The sequence below is a fragment of the Delphinapterus leucas genome, chromosome 7 (genome assembly GCF_059928025.1).
Source record: "Delphinapterus leucas isolate spDelLeu-1000000601 "Yukka" chromosome 7, BTC_Dleu_Yukka2, whole genome shotgun sequence".
Classification (NCBI taxonomy): Eukaryota; Metazoa; Chordata; class Mammalia; order Artiodactyla; family Monodontidae; genus Delphinapterus; species Delphinapterus leucas.
The window spans coordinates 5,923,817-5,943,399 of NC_143135.1; the positions used below are offsets into that span (position 1 = coordinate 5,923,817).

Sequence of the window (19,583 nt, forward strand, 5' to 3'; positions counted from 1 at the left end):
CAGCCCCCCGGCGCCGCCGCAGTGCACTCACCCTGGCACAGGCGCGCGCGCCCCCGGCCACCCTGGCGCCCCTGCATCCTGCACCGCACTGGCGCCTGCTGCCGCTGCGCGAACCGTCACTCTGCAGACAGCCAGACAAAGCGCCAGCCCGCGGGCCCCTTCACCATCTCCCAGAGACGAGAGAGTCTTCGTCACATGTCGCTGGGCACCCTCCCGAACACACCCACGCATGTCCACACACCCACACGTCCCCGCACCCACAGGCAGGGCCGGGTGCAAACCCGCACTGTTGCTGGGACCCTTGCATTCACAGACACACGCTGAAGGTCATAACGGTTCTGCATTGCCAAGTCACGTGGAGGGTCCCCAACAGACACGGGCCTTGCGGGGGGGAGGGGAGGGTTTGGGGCGTCGCCTCCCCTCCCCCCAGGAAGGGCCCCCGCGGGGTGGGGCCGAGAGGGCTCGGCCTTGGGTCTGGCGCTGTGCTCCGCCCCCGCTGCCGGCCCCTCCCTCTTTCCCGGGCTCCCCGCCCTGCCTGGTGCGCTCCGGAGCCAACCGGTCTCCGCCTCCGACCCAATTGGTGTGTGCGGCGCGGTTCCCAGCAGGCCGGCGGTGGCACGCTGTTTCAAGCTGTGCGTCAGTGGTCCTGGCTGTGCCGACAGCCCCTCCGTCCAGCTTCTGCCCCTACCGGGCCATTTCCCTGGAAGAGTGGCCCGGGACAAGCTCGGCTTAGACAGATCACCTGAGAAGGGGCTCCCGGGGTGTGTGTGTTAGTGGCGGGCGGGGTGGGGGGCATGAGTTGCCTGCTTTCTACCTCCGAGATCCGGGGCTTGGGTGGGAGCGCTGAGGGCTGAGAACCAGGTCGGGCACTCTGGTCTTTCGTCGTGGCTGCCCAGATGGGAAACAAGGCAAGTCACCACCTCCCCCAAGTATTTCCTGGTCCTCAAGCTACTCAGATCCTTTCCCTTACCTCAGGGAAACAGACGGAACTCTAATCCTGCCTGGTACACCAGGTAACCTTGGACAAGTTTTTTAACCACTGAGACAATTTTCTTATCTATGCCAAAGAGTATTAGTTTTATGTGCTTCATAGGGCTGAGAGAAGAAATGAAGCAGCCTGTGAGGGGCTAGCCACCTGGCCGCTGGAAGCCATTCTTACCGTTGCCACTCCCCCGGCCTCGGCTGTTGCATTTGTAAAATGAAGGCACTGGATCCTAGCCCAGGTCAACTCTTGCTCAGTGGCATTAGATATCCCCTTGTTCCTCTTCTCCCCATCAAAAATGTTTTCATTCACTCTAAACGTACGTGTTTACTGGCATCCATCGTGTTCCACTCTGTGCAGGGAGTTGGGGTACATCAGGAACCAGATGGGCCTGGTTGCTATCCCCATGGAGTACAGATGGGATGACAGAGGCTCCGAAAATTACAAAGGGGGAGGGGTCTACAAAAGGGGCATGCAGGGTGGGACAGGGGAAGCCTCTTAGGATCATTCCCACCCCTAGGTGGCTCTAGGTTCTTTAGATGGTTTAACTGGTTTCTTCATCTCAAATGCCATGCCTTGGCGCAGGTGAAATGTCCCCATCTCTTTAAGAGGAGCATTGACTAGTCTCAGGGGCAGACAGGCAGACTGGTCACACCAGACAGGCACGAGGCAATGTCGGCTGGGCCCCACTCTGCAGTGGCCGCCAGTGGGATGCTGGCTGGGGAGGCACCCTTCCCATTCCGGGCCTCCAGGTGATAGGAGCCCTGGGGGAACAGGTAGGATCTCACAGTAGCAGCAGGGCCCAGCAGCTCATGCTGGGCCTGGAGTCCCTACTGAAGGTGCCAACAGAGATCACGAATGGGTGACACATGGAGCTGCCTTCTCTGAAGTAACAGCCAGGCTGTAGCCGTATGGTCATAGGCACACATACACTGGAATCCCTTCCACTTGCAGTCATGGGGCATCTCTCACAGCGCTGGCTCCCAGGCCCCCATGTGGCCTCTAGGTTGGACTTTACCCTGCCCTAGCGTCATTCTGTCACCCAGCTGTTTAACGAGCAGACTTGGGGGCCCTTGTGCACAAAGCACGTGGGCACCGGTCCCTCAGACAGCACCCATGCTCCCGGGCATGTGAGGGATACAGACAAGCAAAAGATGATGAGGCTGAGGGAGGAACTTTCCAACAGCTGATCCCATGGAGTCCTAGAAAGGGAGCATCCGGCTCCACCGTGAGGGTGGGGGATGAGGACAAAGGTGGTCTTCGAGTTCAGACTTCCAGGAAGAGCTTACCAGGCAGGTGTGGAGGTGTGAGAGCACAAGGCAAGATTGGTGTGGCTAGAGGTGGCCACGATGAGAAAGCCCGGCAGAGGGCATGGCCTGAGGACAGGGGTCACAGAGTCTAGAGATGGCTGTGGTAGTCGTCTGGCTTGACCAGTGGCACAGGAGTGGGGGGTGAGGGTGATTTTAGTGGAGGTTCTGGTAACTGGGTAGATGGTGAGACACCCAGCAGAAGGCAGAGGACTGGGTGAGAGAAGCTGATTTTGGACCTGATGAGCTTGTGTGAGGGACACACAAGGACAGATGCCCAGGAGGCATTTCCACTTTGGGTCTGGAGCTGGAGGCCCAGGACAAGGCCACCCAGAGAGAGTGTGCTGTGTGGGAAGAGGCCCAGTAACAGCCCTGAGAACTCCATCCTGCAGGGGTGGGAGGAGCCCCCAGTGGGGACCAGGGAGAAGGAGGGGAGCAAGATGTCTTGGAAGCCCAGGGAGAGAACATCCCGGTGGGAGCTGTTAGCAGGAGAAGGCTGGGAAGGTGCCCCCTTAACTGGAAGGAGGGGCCATAGCGAGACCATCAGGGCATGGCCATGTGCTGTGTGTGGCGGGGAGGGTGCTGGAGGCGGGAGCCTCTTTGAAGAGGTGCAGCTAGCAGGGCCAGAAGGGGGCTGCTTTATGCCGCACCGCTGTGGGGAAGGCCGAATCCATCTTTTAGGCTGTGGGGTGGGAGGAGGTGCTTATTTCCAGATCCCTGAGGAAGGAGGAGGTGGGGCTCAGCACATGCTCCATGGCAAGCAAGGAGGGCAGGACGGGCTCAGGCCCCTCACGGCTTAGGGGACTCTGCCAGAACGGGGGTGGGTCTGGTGAGGAGATGGGGGAACGCCACTCCGCAGGGAGGCTTCAGCCTCAGCATGGTGCCCTGGGGAACTCGGGCAGCTGTGCTAGCCTAGGGTGGCACTTTTAGCCTCTCCTGTCCCTGTCTGTGCTGCACGGTGACACCCTCCCACCCGCCTCTGTCCTGCAGACCAACATCCCCTTCCTGCAGAATGTGCTCAACAACCAGCAGTTCCTGGCAGGCACCGTGGACACCCAGTTCATCGATGAGAACCCGGAGCTATTCCAGCTGCGGCCTGCACAGAACCGGGCCCAGAAGCTGCTGCACTACCTTGGTCCGGCCCCGAGACTGCCCTTCTCTCCCCTCCCAGATGCCTTGCTTCTGGCTCCCTGCCCAGAGAGCTTCCTAGCAGCCCCTGCCTCTGTCCTCAGTCTGGTCCTGCACCTTCTTCCTTTGCTTCACCCTCCCACCCCGCCCACCTTCCTTGCTCCTGATCTTAGAGGCCCCCTTTCCCATCCATGTGGCCGTCACTAGGTCCCCACTGCCTGGACCCAGGAGGCCCTGGCTTTGGAGAGGACAGGGGAAAGCTGGAAGACCAGGGATCCTGGAGGAATCCCCCCATCCCCGAGCCCAGCAACTCTCTGCCCTCAACTCAGGCTCTGCCCAGCCTGCCCTGACCCACTGCCCACTCTCTCCCCAGGACACGTCATGGTGAACGGCCCAACCACCCCGATCCCCGTGAAGGCCAGCCCCAGCCCCACGGACCCTATTGTCCCTGTGGTGCCCATAGGTAGGTGAGAGTCATTCTGCCACCTCATAGGGGAGACAAAGAGGAGGCTGCCCCCTGCAGGATGGGTGCTAACGCCCCAGTCTGCCCTAGGCCTGCCCCCAGCTGGTTTCAGAGACATCCTGCTGCGGGAGGGTCCCGAGGGCTTTGCTCGAGCGGTGAGAAACCACGAGGGGCTGCTGCTGATGGACACGACCTTCAGGGACGCCCACCAGTCACTGCTGGCCACGCGTGTGCGAACCCACGATCTCAAAAAGATCTCCCCCTATGTTGCCCACAACTTCAGCAAACTCTTCAGCATAGAGAACTGGGGAGGTAGGCTGGAGGAGGAATGGGATGGGATGGGATGTGGGACAGTGCATGGCAGGAATGTGGTATCCACAGTACAGGCAGGCCACTCGGGCTCTCCAGGAATAGCTAGAGATGTTAACACTGAGGGAACGAGTGAGAACGGAACAAGGCACGACATTCATGTGTTTAGCAAATAGTGACTGGTGCCCGTTCTAGCCAATCCTGGTGCTGGGCATGAGATCGCAGAGCTGAGACCCAGGCAGCTCAGGGTCAGGGAGGAGATGCCTGCCTGTTAATTATAGCACAGAGAGTATGGGGTGAGGGCTGTGAAAGCGGATGCAGAGAGGACACAGTAAACCTGAGCTGTCCCAAGAGATCAGCAAAGGAAAAAGTCTGCAGGAATTGTGGCTGGGATGCGAGGGATGCTGAAGATGAGCAGGGCCTGGTGGTAGGGCCAGAGGCTCAGGCTGCAGAGCTGCAGGGCCTGGTGGGGCCCCCAGGACGTTTCGGGGTTGACCTGGGCCTCTTGGTCCCTGTGCAGGAGCCACATTTGATGTTGCGATGCGCTTCCTGTACGAGTGCCCTTGGCGGCGGCTGCAGGAGCTCCGGGAGCTCGTCCCTAATATCCCGTTCCAGATGCTGCTGCGGGGGGCCAATGCCGTGGGCTACACCAACTACCCCGACAATGTGGTTTTCAAGTGAGCCTGGGGTGGGGTGGGCAGACACTGCACGATGTGGCCCAGCAGGTGCCAGGCCACAATGCAGTGGCCTGCGCTCCCCACAGCGGGCTTGAAACCAAGTCTCTCGGTAGCTGTACCCAGCAAGGGCTGCAAGTTACAGTCAGAGAACTGGGAGGGCTTCCAGTGGAGGCCCCAGGAGGGCAGGTGACTTGTCCCAGGCCACGTGGTATAGAGCTGGGGCTGAAACCCAGGCCTCACTGTCTCCCTCAGCCTGCCATTCCTTTGCAAAGCAGAATCCCCAGCAGATTCTTCGAACTTGGGCAGACTGAGCTGCACTGCATGCGACTAGCACAGGACAGCTCCGGTCCTTGCCGGATGCTGCTGGGGCGACCCTGCCCAGCCCAGGCTGCCCTGGAGAGGCCTTGTCCACGCTATGGACATACTGTGGTGCCCCCTGGCTCTGTGGGTGCCACGCCCCCTGCCAGACCCGACCGTCAGATATTATTCCCCAGGGGCTGCAAGTGGGCCAGGAGGCAGAAAAGGATGTGCTGCAGGGAGTGGGATGGCGCTAACCCCTGAGCTCTCCTACCCACTCAGGTTCTGTGAGGTAGCCAAGGAGAATGGCATGGATGTCTTCCGGGTCTTTGACTCCCTCAACTACCTGCCCAACCTGCTGCTGGGCATGGAGGCGGCGGGCAGTGCCGGTGGTGTGGTGGAGGCCGCGATCTCCTACACGGGTGACGTGGCCGACCCCAGCCGAACCAAATACTCCCTGCACTACTACATGGGCTTGGCTGAAGAGCTGGTGCGAGCTGGCACCCACATCCTGTGCATCAAGGTGCTGGGGCCCAGCCCACCCCCAGGAGTCTCCCCACCATGTCCCTCACCCCCCCCCATGTCACGCCCCCTCCTCACCGTCTTTCTTTCTCCTCCCCTCTTCCCTTAGGACATGGCAGGGCTGCTGAAGCCAACGGCCTGCACCATGCTGGTCACCTCCCTCCGAGACCGCTTCCCTGACCTCCCATTGCACATCCACACCCACGACACGTCAGGGGCAGGCGTGGCAGCCATGCTGGCCTGTGCCCACGCTGGCGCTGATGTGGTAGACGTGGCAGCTGACTCCATGTCTGGAATGACTTCACAGCCCAGCATGGGGGCCCTGGTGGCCTGTACCCGAGGGACTCCCCTGGACACAGGTAGGAACAGCCGCAGCCCAAGGCCATTCCCCTCTCAGAGCTGCAGCCCTCACCAGTCCCAGCAGAGTTGGGCATATCCTAGAATCCAGATGCTCCGGCCTGGCCTGGTCTTGCCTTCCATCAGCCACGTCTGCGATGTGGCCTGACCTGGCCCTGGGGTCCTGGGAGGAGCATCTGGAAGCTCAGCACATTTCCAAGCCCTCTCCGCCTCTGGCCTCCCTGCAGGGGTGCCCCTGGACCGTGTGTTTGACTACAGTGAGTACTGGGAGGGGGCCCGGGGACTGTATGCGGCCTTTGACTGCACGGCCACCATGAAGTCTGGCAACTCTGATGTGTATGAGAATGAGATCCCAGGGGGCCAGTACACCAACCTGCACTTCCAAGCATATAGCATGGGGCTCGGCTCCAAGTTCAAGGAGGTCAAGAAGGCCTATGTGGAGGCCAACCAGATGCTGGGCGACCTCATCAAGGTGAGCCAGGCCCAGTGCTCTTACCCCTGCCTCTGGGCCTCTATACAGTGCCTGGCACCCTAACCCAGGGGTCCCCTCTCCTCAGGTAACCCCCTCCTCCAAGATCGTGGGGGACCTGGCCCAGTTTATGGTGCAGAATGGGCTGAGCCGGGCAGAGGCCGAAGCTCAGGCAGAAGAGCTGTCCTTCCCCCGCTCAGTGGTGGAGTTCCTGCAAGGGTACATTGGCATCCCCCACGGGGGGTTCCCTGAGCCCCTTCGCTCCAAGGTAAGGAAGGCCCAGCACAACGTGGTGGGGCGGAGGGGAGTCCAGGAATCAGGCCTGACCCTCTGCTTTGCACCCCAGGTGCTAAAGGACCTGCCAAGGGTGGAGGGACGGCCTGGAGCCTCCCTCCCTCCCCTGGATCTGCAGGCACTGGAGAAGGAGCTGATAGAACGGCATGGGGAGGAGGTGACCCCGGAGGATGTACTCTCAGCGGCCATGTACCCCGACGTCTTTGCCCACTTCAAGGACTTCACTGCCACCTTTGGCCCCCTGGACAGCCTCAACACCCGCCTCTTCCTGCAGGGACCCAAAATTGCAGAGGAGTTTGAGGTCAGTGGCTCTGGCACCCATCTGCACTCCACCCCAGCACTCCTGCTATCCCTAAGGACCCCAGCACATCTAGAGTGCCAGGCTTTGGCTTGGCCGTCACTGGGCCTCGTGAGCTATGGGTTCACAAAGTACCCTTAAGAGACCAGGGAGCTAGGCCTTTACAAGGGAGGAGCTGAGACCCAGGGAGGGGGTACTTGCCTGGGATTGGGTCAGGGGGCTGCCCTCCCCGCACCTGCCCCCATCCCAGCTCTGAACCTCCACACCCTCCCTGCAGGTGGAGCTGGAGCGAGGCAAGACGCTGCACATCAAAGCCCTGGCCATAAGTGACCTGAACCGGGCCGGCCAGAGGCAGGTCTTCTTCGAGCTCAATGGACAGCTGCGATCCATTCTGGTCAAGGATACTCAGGCCATGAAGGTACAGCCCCCCCCCCCCCACGGGGCCAGCCAGGCAGTGGGGATGGGCAGGGCCTGGTGTCTCACGTCCTCTCCCCTGTCTGCAGGAGATGCACTTCCACCCCAAGGCCCTGAAGGATGTGAAGGGCCAGATTGGGGCACCCATGCCTGGGAAGGTGATAGACATCAAGGTGGCAGCAGGGGACAAGGTGACCAAGGGCCAGCCTCTGTGTGTGCTCAGTGCCATGAAGATGGAGACTGTAGTGACTTCGCCTGTGGAGGGCACTGTCCGCAAGGTCCACGTGACTACAGACATGACACTGGAGGGTGACGACCTCATCCTGGAGATTGAGTGATCTTGCCCCGGACTGGCAGCCTGGCCATCCCCACCCCAAGCCTTCAAGGTGCTGCGCTGCCAGGGCAGGCCCAGGCCAGCCAGTGCCTGAGGGCAGGAAGGCCGGGCCCTGGAGCTCCTATCCTCAGTTGTTTGTGGCAGGAGAGACACTGCCTGTGGTGGCCCATGCCTTTCCTCCTGCCCTCTGTCCTTTCCCTGCCGGTGGACAGTCGCTCACATGTTCATCCCTTGCCAAATAAGGGTCCCCCCCCTTGCTGGAGACTACAGGTGGGGGTGCAGGCAGGCCTGGGACCTAGGGAAGCAGACTTAGGGGCCCTGCCTCCTGCAGGGGAAACCTAAGTCCCAGGTCTGAGAACTTTGCTCAATAAAACTGGCTTTCCCCTTCCCTCCATTCTGGGTCCTGTGCAGCCCACCCCACCCTAGTGCCACACGGCAGAGGGGCAGGGCTGCCTCTTGGGCTCCCCCGTGGGTGGGCGCGTCAGTTGTTTCTTCCTCCTAGGAGGGCAGTGAGGATGACAACAGTGGCCCTGGTTTTACGTCACTGCTAAGTGCCTATTGTATACACACCCCAAATAGGATTAGCTAGTTGTCACTGAGAGCTTGGGCTGGGGAAGGGGTTGTTCTAAGCACTTAACACCTATTAACTCAACACCTATTAACACTTTCACCCATTTTATAGACACAGAAATGGAGTCATAGGCAGGTTAAATAACTTGTCCAGGACCCGACAGCTAGTTAAGAGGCAGAGAGAGTTCAAACCCAGGCTGCTGGTGGACTTGCTTCTCAACTACACTGCTTTATTTTCTAAGCTGGGACCAACCCACCACCCTATCCAGAACTAGATGCAAACAGACACCACTTTCCAGAGGCAGACGAGACCCTTGGGTGTGGGAACCTCTGGGTGTGGATTTTGGTGGGAGGTTAGAAGCACTGGACTGAGTCCCAGGATCAGATCCTGCCTGACCCCCTGACCCCCAAATCAGCCCTCGGGAGAATCCCAATTCTTCCGTGCAGTTCCCTCACCTGTGGGGTGGGACAGCAACCCTGCCCGTGTCACTGCACCGCTGCCCACTGCACAGGGGAGGTAAGGATGGCGAGTAAAGAGAAAGGCAGGGGGGGCCCTGGGCAGTTCCTGAGCAGGAGCGTAAGGAAGAGGAGGGACAGAGCCCAGATCCCCTGACCCTCGGGATCAGGCAGGAAGTACATCCCAGCACCCTGCCAGCCTAGTGCTCTCAGGGTACTACACCTAACCTTTGGTGTGGTCCTGGGCCGCCTCCTCTCTCGACTCCCAGATCCCAAATGTACCCTCTAAAACCAACCTGTACTCAATTCCTTGGCTTCCCTGACAGCTGCTACACAGGCTGGGGGAGAGGAAAGCTCTCCAGGGAGGTAGGTATGTGACTGTCACGATGCCCTTTTAGATCCAGTTATAGTTTAGCCACAGCCAACCTGCGGGAGCTGTGGGGAGTGACTGCACAGCGGTTTCCTTTCCTTCGACCACCAGCCTCAGGGAAGGGGACTTGGGACAACCTCCTTGAGTCTGGAATGGGACCTAAAGGGATAACATTAAGAATGTTTAAAAAAAAGCCGGGGGGTGGTGGTGTCCTAGGGGCAGAGGAATGAGACTATAAGAACCATTCCAAAAACACGAGGAAGAGCAGGTAAAATACTACCAAGTTCTAGAAAGAACGCTGAGTTACAGTGTTGCTTGGCAGGGTTGCTTATGCTTGCTGGACCTTTGTTCTGGGTTCCTCCAGAGACCAAACGACTGGCACGGTGGCAGAGGTCTGAGGTGGAGAGAGCCAAAAAAGCCTCCCCGGTGACTGAACTTCCAGTTTACACTTATTTCCTCTTGTGTAATGTGAGGCTGGTAGACTTCGGGGAGGTCCTGGTGGAAGGCCCATAGTGGACTCCCCCACCCTCTCAGAGGCTGGAGGCTCCGTCACTGGGGTCAAGGCCCTGGGTTCTACTCTGATCCTGGTAGATAGGCACAGGTCCCAGGATGAGCTGGGCCCACACCTGGTACCTAGTCCCAGGCCCACCTGTGCTAGGACTTGGGGCCTTGCTCAGGAAGGAGAAAGCTGCAGACCCAGGGCAACCACAGGCTCCCATCCTGTCTGGTACTTCAGGGAACTATGCCTACCAGGCTTACCTGCCTAGAGGTTAGTGTTCAAGGTAGCCAGGACCAGGTGGGGGGCATATTCCCAAGACCCCAAAGAGACTAATTCCCAAAGGTCCAAGGCCATGTTACCCAAGTTAAATCTCTTTAATATCCCAATACAAAGTCCTGATGCAAAAAGACAATGAGAAAACCCTGGGAAGGTGGGGGGAGGGTTTTTGTAAATTCCACCCCCGAGCAGCTTTTCAGAGGCAGGGGGGACAGAGCAGCTCAGAGAAGCAACAGTCCAAAGTGAGGAAGGGAGTGCACGGCTCCTGGGACCCGCCCCTTGTCCCCTCACTCCTGGCTGCTCCTCAACCCCCTTTGAGGAGGGGCCACATCCTTTGGATATCTACTCCTTTCTCTTGGTCCCTGGGAGTCAACTAGCTCTGGCTTCAATCCCCTACAAAAATTCCTGAGTTCTCGGGGACCCCAGCCAGCTCCTCCCCTGCAGTACCCCTTGATGGGGAGGGGCTGGGAAGCCCATGAGAGTTCATAGGAGTGTGTACAGGAGCGTGGGTCAGGAACAAAGGGGAGCCTCTGAGTCCCCTGCCCGCTCCAAAAGCACACAAAGGGGAAGGCTGCCGTAGAGCTTAGGGTCCGTGAGGGGCTGGAGCAGAAGCAGGAAGAATCCCACACCCAGGGCATAGCCTGCCAGCAGGAGCCGCCTCTGCGGATGCTCCAGGGCCGCACATACGGCAGGAAAGCCCATGTAATTGCAGAAGGAGTGGCAGAGAACCGGCCCAATCAGGTGTCCTGGGGAGGGGAGACAGAGTAGCTCATGGAGCAGCCCCACCACCTCCCCAGGCCCTTCCAGGGCTAAGACCCTTCATCCCCTGAAACAGGAGATCACTGCCCCACCCATCCACCCAAACACCACAGCCTGTGCTTCCTGCCAGCTCTCAAACCACAGCAGGCCAAGGGCCCAGGCTCAGCCTGTCTCAAGGACTGCGGTAGAAGAAACTTGTCGCTCCTAGAACAGACACAGATTCCCATTCTCCCACCCACTCCTGTGGGCCCTTGAGCCCCAGGGGACCCGAGAGACTGAGGACCAACCTGTGCGAATGAAGAGGAAAGCAGTGTAGGCACCGAAGACAGCTGTGTAGGAGAACTGGAACGCTGGAGACGGGGAGGCCTCGAGTGACCACACCTGCATGCCCTTCCTGCCCCAGCACTGCACACCCATCAGCCAGAGACAACCCCTTCCCCTAGGGGCAGTGGCTGCCTGCCCCAGTACCTAGGCTGTTCTCTACACCCCAACTCCCATGGTCAGCGGCCCCTCCAATACTGTAGCCCTCTGTTCCCCATTCTTCCTCCAGAGTGACTTATCAGGGACACCCTCACACACCCAACCCAGGACTGCCCCAGGCAAGCTCTCTAGGACTCACCTGCAGACAAGAAGATGCTCCCCACACTGCTCTGGCGGAAACGAAGCTGCTCAAAAATGTGGTGAAAATGGGCTGAGGAAGATGAGAACCACATCACATTCCTCCCAGCCTGCCCTATAGGCCCTGCCCTTGCCCCAAACCCCATTCTTGGTTCCCATGCCAGGAACATTTCAGCAGGACTAGGCTGGACAAACTCACCAACTCCAAAGAAGAGTGGGCAGGTGAACACAGCAGGGCCCAGGCCTGTGCACGGTGCTAACATGGGCAGCATGCAGGCCCGGAACACCAGCTCCTCTGTCAGGGGGGCGATCACTTGGTTCCGCAGCCAGCGCATGTCCGTGAGGCAGCCGGCCCAGGAGCGAGGGGCTAGGGAGGGGATTCAGGGCAAGCCACGAGTGACTAGGTATTGCACAAAATGACCCTAGAGGCCCCAAGGGCCCCTCTGCCACAACCTCCCCCTGGCCAAACTCAGCTTAGGCATAAATACTTGTGAGAACAGGAAAGGGTCAAATTTTCTTATCGGACCTAGTATAAAACAGCGTCTCAAGGGGACCGAAAGGGAAGGCATTAGTAGCTGAGGCAAGGTGTCCTGACTGTAAACTCTGGATACATCAAAACTTGCCCAAAACCAGCTCTAGTTTGGGAAACCAAAGGTTAAGGGAAGTAACGGACAATGCTTTCTTGTCCACAACAAGTACTGCCTGGGGTCCCTACAGGCCTCACTGGACATCAGGAACTAACTCTTTGAGACCACCGGATATGTGCTCCCACTTTACTGATGAGGAAACAGAACATCTCATGTCTCATGTCCAGGACCCACCATAAGCGCACTGATCCCCTTACCTCATTGTCCTGCACTGCCTGTACCTACTTTTTTCCTTGGCCCTGAGGACTCACCTAGGACAACCTTCAACCTATCTGCCAGGTCACAGGGGCAATCCATAGAGAGCTGCATCAGTGGGCCCAGGAAAAGGATCTGGGGGCAGAAAAACAGGAGCGATCAAAGGAAAGTTTCAAACCATAATCCACTGCCCTTGCCCAGACATGGCTTCATGAGACTTCAAGCTTCCATAGATGCATACCCGAGGGCCCTAAGCCATCTCACAATTCTTGTCTCCCATCAGTCAAAAGCTGGATACAATCAGGATTAGAAAAAAAGGCCACGGAAAGAAGCGTCACGCTAATAACAAAGAGCAGGGAAGGAAAAATAAAGCAAGAGCACTCACCATGGTCAGCAGCAGGGGCAGCAGCGCTGCTGGAAAAATGCCCTCCAGCCTGAATCCCATCAGGGTGAGCAGGGATGTGCCTGGCTGAGCCACAGGAAAGGGGGCATCAGTCTTGCTTCCTCCCCCAATGAGCCCTGAGACCTCTCGCCCGCTGCCCTCTGCCCCGCCTCCTTCGCACCTGGATGCCTGTAAGTTCCCTCCAGAGTAGCACGCAGAGGGGCGAGAGACTTGACACTACCAGGACACTGGTGAAGCGCCGCTTGATTACGGCAGGATGGTCCCTATGAAGGAGGCAGTAAATTCAAGGGGCCCACAACCACCTCCTGACAGCGCGGCCCCACCCTCTGTTCGCCCAAGCTCCGCCCATAGCCCCGCCTCGTGGAGGCGCGGGTTCTGGCTGCGCGCGCGCGCGCGGGCGCAGCCCCCGCACCTGGGCAGCTCGCTCTTCCAGACGTAGAGGCTGCCCACATAGGAGCAGGCGAGGCTGAGACAAGAGAACACGGACACCCAGCAGCACAAACCGGGGCCTGGACCGCCCAGAGCCGCCGACTCGGGCTGCCGCTCCGGCCGCGACACCGACAGCAGGCGAAGCCCGTCCCCGCCCAGCGCCGCCATCGCGCCCGGACCCGCGGCGCGCCCCAGTGACGCGGTCCCGCCGCTGCCAGGCCCGCTCCGGCCGGAAGCGTGGCGACGTCACCCGGCGGCGCGGGCTCCAGCCCCGCCCCCGACTCCTCCCCGACACTGAAGCAGAAACTGCGCGCGCAGAGTAGGTTTATTGAACTACAGACAACACGCGGGCCCGGCAGCGGCGGGGCAGACGTGGAGGCGGCGGGAGGGGGCCCGGTTCAGGACGCGGAGCCGGGACTCAGCCACTCGGACAGATTGGAGATTTCCTGCAGCCACAGCGCGTCCTGCGGGAGGAAAGGGGGCCCGGGGTGAGGACCCCTCGGCAGCGGCCGGGTCCCCGCCCTCCCGCCGCTCCCTCCCCTGCGCGGCCTTAGCCCGGTTACCTCCAGGCCGCTCCTGGGGCCCGTCCTGTTTCTGCTAGGGGTCAGGGGAGCCGCGGTGGGTTCCGCGCGGCCCAAGGTGGCCTCTGACGGGTTCAGGGCCCGAGGGGAGCGGAAAGCCCGCGTCTCCTCCACTCCTTGGCAGAGGCTGCCTCTTTTGAGACTCTTGTTTTCTACTTGCCCGCTGGTCCCTAGGAGAAAACAAGCCCGCTCATCTTACTCCCATGTCCTGTGCTAGGACGACCCTTGGGGGAAACCTGGGAGAAAGGGAGGAGCTGGAGTCCGGCTCTCTTAGCCCTCCCACCTCAGGACCCTTTCACCTGGTCCTGTCCGGATCAAAACCCGGCAGCTCCGGGCCTTCAGGGTCAGGCTGAGGCTGCACAATAGCTTCGGGGTCTCTGTAGCCACTGAGCTGGGCCTGGGAAGGGGCATCTGGGCTTGAACCAAGCCCTCACTTGGGGCTTGCGCCCACTTGGTCACTTCACACAGATTCCTCGTGGAGTCTGCACCATCCAGCTCCTCCCTCCCTGCCAAACTGTGATTCCCCTGCCAGAAAGCCAGCCTCACCTCTCTCCCCCTTTGTTGGGCACGCTGCTTAGGCAGTGCAAACTTAAAGTAAGTTTGGATCTACAGGTTCTTCCTGAGCACGTCCTAGGAATGTAGATCAATGAGCTGTTCCCTGGGTGAAGCTCACAGATGGTAGGAACGATGCAGAAGTGTGTACAAAGTCCAGGGGTAAAACAAAGAAGCTGTTAACCATCTCTGTACGTGAAGAATGGTTTCCTTGAGGAAATGTCTGAGATGGGTTTTGAAGGATGAAGAGTAATACACCGGACTGACAAGGCAGAGGAAAGGATTAACAGGCTGAAAGGGTTAAGCAAACACCCAAAGGCATTAAACAGTATCCCACACAAAATGCAAAGTGGGGGGGGCAGTCCAAGGAGATGAATCTGAATGGGTTAGTGGGAATCAGAGAAGGCTAAGAAATGGATTTTTATCTGTAGGAAATAGGAAGGCAGTGAAGAGTTTTTAAACACTGGAGAGATATTGTTAATTTTGTATTTCAGAAAAATCATCATTCGTCAAAGGTGTGGCTTAGAGTCAGCTTAGAGGAGGGAAGACCTCAAGAGCCCAGAAGAAGTGAAGGCAGCGGGGATGGAGGAGTCAGAAGTATTCATAAGGCCAAATTGACAAGCCTTGGTAGTAGCCTGGATATGAAACATTAGAATGGGGGGGCATCTCAAAAGAATCTCAGGTTTCAGATGTGAAAAACTGGATAGGTTGTGCTAGTAGTCATGACAGAGACTGAAGAAAGAAGAGCTGATTTTGGGTGTGTGTGCAGAGGGCAAGATATCAGGAGAAAGGAAATTGAGGTACCAGTGGGACCGCCATATGTAGCAGCCTAGTGAGCAGATATATCTCCCACCTAACACTCAGGAGAGACCTGGAATGGTCATACCAGCTGAGGAGTCTTCTGCCCAGAGGCAGGGGTCAATGCCTGGGATGGAAGAGAGCAGCTAGGGAGGGACTGCAGTATGAGCACTATTTGGGGGTGGCCAGAGGAAGCTAGTCGAAGAGAGAGGAGATGGGGAGAACCTGGTGAGTCATAGTCTCACAGTGCCAAGCTCTGCAAATAATCCAGGTGTGATAAAGATAAATGCACAGTCATCAATTTGGTAATTAAGAGGCCTTCCCAAACAAGAGACTTTGCAGTTCAGAGGCCACAGGGAAAGCAAGTGCCCTGGGTTAGGGAGAGAATGAAAGAAAGAGAGGGAAACAGTGTAGCTTGCTTTTTTGAGAACCTTGATTGAGATGTGATGGAGAGAGATGATAGGTGGGAGAAGTTCAAGATCATGGGAGATATCCTTTTGAAGATGGACCTCCTGAGGGAAAGGAACTCAGAAAAGAAGTTGAAGGTGCAGAGATGATAACATGCTACCATGAAAGCAGTAAGGATAATGCCACCCCTTAGCCTGGAGGGGGTTAGTCCCTATGCTGATAAGGTTCTGGCAGTGGGGGGAGTACAAACTGGGTGAGTTTACTGAAAAAAGAGATTAGTAAGTGAAGTAGGAGGCTAAATCAGGAGGACGAGGCTTGGTAGTTTTTTAAAAGAATGGAGTGGCGGGCTTCCCTGGTGGTGCAGTGGTTGAGAGTCCGCCTGCCGATGCAGGGGACACGGGTTCGTGCCCCGGTCCGGGAGGATCCCACATGCCACAGAGCGACTGGGCCCGTGAGCCATGGCCGCTGAGCCTGCGCGTCCGGAGCCTCTGCTCCGCAGCGGGAGAGGCCACAATGGTGAGAGGCCCTCGTACCGCAAAAAAAAAAAAGGATGGAGTGGCCACTGAGGAGAAGGCCAGGAAGACAATGGAAAGAATTGACAAACTGAAGGCTCCTCAGAGAATGGACCACAGGTGTACAGTGGCATCACACACTTAGTGATTTTCTTCAGTGTAGCTGCCCATGTGGAACATAGGACTGACGGCAACTAGAGTTGCAGCTCTGTAAGGCAGAGCAGCTCAAACACTCTTCTAGGGGGCGGTCCACCAGATCATAAACACCTAGATTTTAAGGCTTATGTTGCATTTTAGAGAAAGCATGAGCTTTAAAGGCAGCAGGAGTTCAGATCCTCCTCCTGCTAAGTGCTCTATCCTATCTCTGAACCTGGGTTGTCTCTTGTGAGAGGGGGCCAATGCTACCCACCCCAAAGGGTCACTGTGAGAGTGGTCACTGGAAGAGCCTAGCATCTCCCTGGGTCCACAGAAGGTGCTGAAATAAATGTTAATTTTTTTCTTCTAAGGAAAGTACTTATTCTTTTGTCTTTTCACTACATAAATACTGAATCGTATGTGGTGAATACTGAATTGTGCTATATGATACACTTCCATTCTTCTAAATCTCCAAATCTAAATTATAGATTCTTGGCTTTGTACCAGCCTTTGCTGCAGGGTTCTTTTCGGGAGGAACAGCCCCCACAACATTTAAAATACAGTTTAATTGACAGAATGATTCAGAAACACATCTTAGGCCTAAGCACAGACGCCATGCAGTATGTTGTAGCTGTTACCCTGGAGAGAGGAATTTTACCAACAAAGCACGGTGCTGACGGTGCTGAAAGCAGTCCCCAAATTCCCTCAAGCCCAGGCATTGTTTGGTCCGACAGTGCATCCCCACCAGCCTGGCTCTGTTAGAGATAGACCAGAGCCAGACTGCCTGGGTTTGAATTCTGGCTCTGTCATTTACTAGCTGTGTGACCTCAGGTAAGTTTATTGACATCTCTGGGCCTCTGTTTCCTCATCTGTAGAATGAGGATAATAATAGTACCATAGTACTGTTTTGAGAATTAAGAGCGTTAATACACTTTCAAATCTCGGACTAGTGCCTGGCACCTGCACCATACCAGTTCAAGCACCAGTGGCTATGATTATTCTCAGACATACACACCTGCTACTGCAGGCCCTGAAGGCTGTTTAAGTGTTGGAGGGAGGGGAAAAGACAATATAGTCACCGTCACATTACACACACTGACACCTCCCCATAACATTTATCAAGGTTGAGGTGGTGTCTGCATCCAGGAGCAGACTCCGGAGCCCCAAACACAGTAGTAACCAGAACTAAGGACGGCCACAGTAGCAACACTATAATGATGAAAACATGAAGGAACCAACTGAATTCAGGGCCCTGCCCCATCATGTGCAGCTATCTAACTGCACAAACTGTGAGAAATTTCTAGTCCTATCGTAGCAGCTTTTGGAAGGGAACGCCTCCTGCTGCCCCAGAATACCCAGAGTGGTGGTGGGAGCCACAACCAAACCCCAGAACATTGCTGTGGCGTAAGGTGCTGTCTGAAGGTTTGAAGTCACATCTTTGACTTCCCAGCTTTGATCCAGGGCTCACCTGAAAAGCTGAAACCTTACCTGCAAGGAGCTCCAGGCTGCTGTTCTCATGCGCGTCCTCTGTGCTCTGCTCTGCATTCTTTTTCTCTGGGAGCAGCTGCTTAAAAAATTAGAAGTCCTAAGTGAGTTTTGCAGAAGCATGAACAAGCCCCAGTGAGATCACGTGCCTGGTGGCTTTGTTGACCTCACAGGGCTTTCCTCCTTCACCTGGAACCCCCTATTACTTCCTCCTGGCTCATGTGAACCCCCTGCCCAGCCCCCAACTTTTAAGACTTCCTTCTTCTTTTGGAGGCTTTGCAGTTCACTCCAGCCATTCCGGGCATTTCCTAGCTTTTCTGAACTCTGGTCACTCATGTACTGTCTGCTCCATTCCTTGGGCTCTTTTAAGTATGCATTGCATGCCCCTTTTCATCAATTTATGTATTTATGTCCATTTTCTACATCTTAAATTCCTTGTAAGGTTCATCATGCCTGTATCTCTTTTACAGCTAGCATAGTGCCTTGCACACGGTAAGTGCTCAACAAATGACTGACTGAGGTCAAACATGGGAAGCCACAGGTCACATTTTGTAGTCTTGTGTAGCTTTCAAAGCCCTGCTATTTGGTTCAATTTGGACAGAGAAACAAAGGTCAGAACCCAATCCTCCCAGCTCCTTGTTTTTCAATACAAGTATATAAAAATAGATATCCTCTTCATCAAAATTAAAAACTTGTGCTTCAAGGGACACTTGAAAGTGAAAAGTCAACCCACAAGAATGGGAGAAAATATTTGGAAATCATATCTGATAAGGGACTTGTATCCAGAATAAAGAACTCATAGTTCAACTTTAAAATAACAACCCAATAAAAAAATGGGTTTGACAAAGAATTTGAATAGACATTTCTCCAAAGAAGAGATATAAATGGCCAATAAGCACATGAAAAGATGCTCAACATCATTATTCATTAGGGATATGCAAATCAAAGCCACTATGAGATACCACTTTATACCCACTGGGATGGTAGTAATAATAATAGATAATAACAACTGTGGATGAGGATATGGAAAAATTGGAACCATTACACAGTGCTGGTGGGAAAGTAAAATAATGCAGCCAGTTTGGAAAACAGTTTGAGTTACCATATGACCCAGCAATTCTGCCCCTAGCTATACACCAAAGAGAATGACAAACATATGTACACACACACAAAAATGTTTACATCAGCATTATTCATAATAGCCAAAAAGTGGAAATAACATGTCTATCAACTGATGGATGGATTAAAAAATGTGGTGTATATCCATACAATGGACTATTACTCAACCATAAAAAGGAATGTACTGTTACCTGTTACAACATGGATGCACCTTGAAAGCATTACGCTAAGTGAAAGAAGCCAGACACAAAAATCCACTTATTGTATGATTCCATTTATATGAAATATCCAGTATAGGCAAATCCACTGAGAGGAAAAGTAAATTAGTGGTTGCCAGGGGACAGGAGATAGGAGAATTGGGACTGACTGCAAATTAGGTACAAGGTTTTTTTCTTTGGCGTGATGGAGATGTTCTGGAATTTACTGGTGATGGCTGCAAACCACAGTGAATATACTTAAAACCACTGAATTGTAAATTTACAGTGGTAAATTTTATGGTATGTGAATTATAACAATAAAAAATGTATTCTATCATATGTTGTTTAACAAGGCAAGTTTCAGTTTCTAAGTAATTATATTCTAAGAAACGTAGAAGAGGTAAAGATGGCCCTAAAGGTGTGAAAAAAGAAACAGTATTAGGAAAATTTCCAAACATCTTTTATTTTCTTTAAGAAAAAGCTTATTCTTTTACTTCACTCCAACCTAGAAGTCTCATGTAATAGACAAACCTTTACCCAAGGAAATACCTACGTTCAGATATAAATCTCTGAGTCCTAGGAGAGCCTTGCACACCTTCCATTCTCATCAGGTCCCCCAGATGAGAGAGCCCTATCCTCAGGATAGACCTCCTTGAGTTTAACACTCTATGAGACATTTCATTCTGGTCTACCACCTGCGAAACAACACCTTTCCTTAGGAAG

General features: G+C 55.5%; 3 protein-coding genes across 38 annotated transcripts in view; 1 reads left to right on the forward strand and 2 right to left on the reverse strand.

The window, feature by feature from the left end:
- PC (pyruvate carboxylase) overlaps positions 1-9,374 on the forward strand; it is a 106,997-nt gene extending 97,623 nt beyond the window's left edge. For 16 of the 17 annotated variants that reach the window (XM_089914445.1, XM_089914443.1, XM_089914453.1 and 13 more), the window contains 10 exons: positions 3,280-3,424; positions 3,791-3,880; positions 3,971-4,192; positions 4,710-4,866; positions 5,446-5,686; positions 5,795-6,044; positions 6,270-6,514; positions 6,600-7,106; positions 7,381-7,521; positions 7,607-9,374. In XM_089914445.1, coding sequence (XP_089770571.1) covers positions 3,280-3,424; positions 3,791-3,880; positions 3,971-4,192; positions 4,710-4,866; positions 5,446-5,686; positions 5,795-6,044; positions 6,270-6,514; positions 6,600-7,106; positions 7,381-7,521; positions 7,607-7,855 — 2,247 coding nt within the window. In that variant the 3' untranslated portion in view covers positions 7,856-9,374. The remainder of the gene's footprint in view (positions 1-3,279; positions 3,425-3,790; positions 3,881-3,970; positions 4,193-4,709; positions 4,867-5,445; positions 5,687-5,794; positions 6,045-6,269; positions 6,515-6,599; positions 7,107-7,380; positions 7,522-7,606) is intronic. The other variant, XM_089914455.1, reaches the window with a different exon arrangement.
- Positions 192-13,379, reverse strand: RCE1 (Ras converting CAAX endopeptidase 1). 20 transcript variants are annotated; one of them, XM_089914476.1, is made up of 9 exons: positions 13,148-13,379; positions 12,805-12,907; positions 12,627-12,710; positions 12,298-12,376; positions 11,599-11,766; positions 11,401-11,446; positions 11,069-11,131; positions 815-888; positions 192-700 (listed from the first exon to the last, which is right to left on the reverse strand). In XM_089914476.1, the coding sequence occupies exons 3-9, from the start codon at positions 12,684-12,686 to the stop codon at positions 192-194; spliced, it is 999 nt and encodes a 332-aa protein (XP_089770602.1). In that variant the 5' UTR covers positions 12,687-12,710; positions 12,805-12,907; positions 13,148-13,379. The 20 variants fall into 20 exon arrangements, with proteins under 20 accessions (XP_089770602.1, XP_022447042.1, XP_022447036.1 ...); XM_022591334.3 differs by having other exon boundaries at positions 12,627-12,706; positions 13,057-13,377; XM_022591328.3 differs by having other exon boundaries at positions 13,057-13,353.
- Positions 13,380-13,385: 6 nt separating this feature from the next.
- Positions 13,386-19,583, reverse strand: part of TOP6BL (TOP6B like initiator of meiotic double strand breaks) — an 89,560-nt gene continuing 83,362 nt past the window's right edge. The window contains 3 exon segments of the mRNA XM_089914484.1: positions 13,386-13,590; positions 13,592-13,824; positions 17,548-17,626. Coding sequence (XP_089770610.1) covers positions 13,492-13,590; positions 13,592-13,824; positions 17,548-17,626 — 411 coding nt within the window. The 3' untranslated portion in view covers positions 13,386-13,491.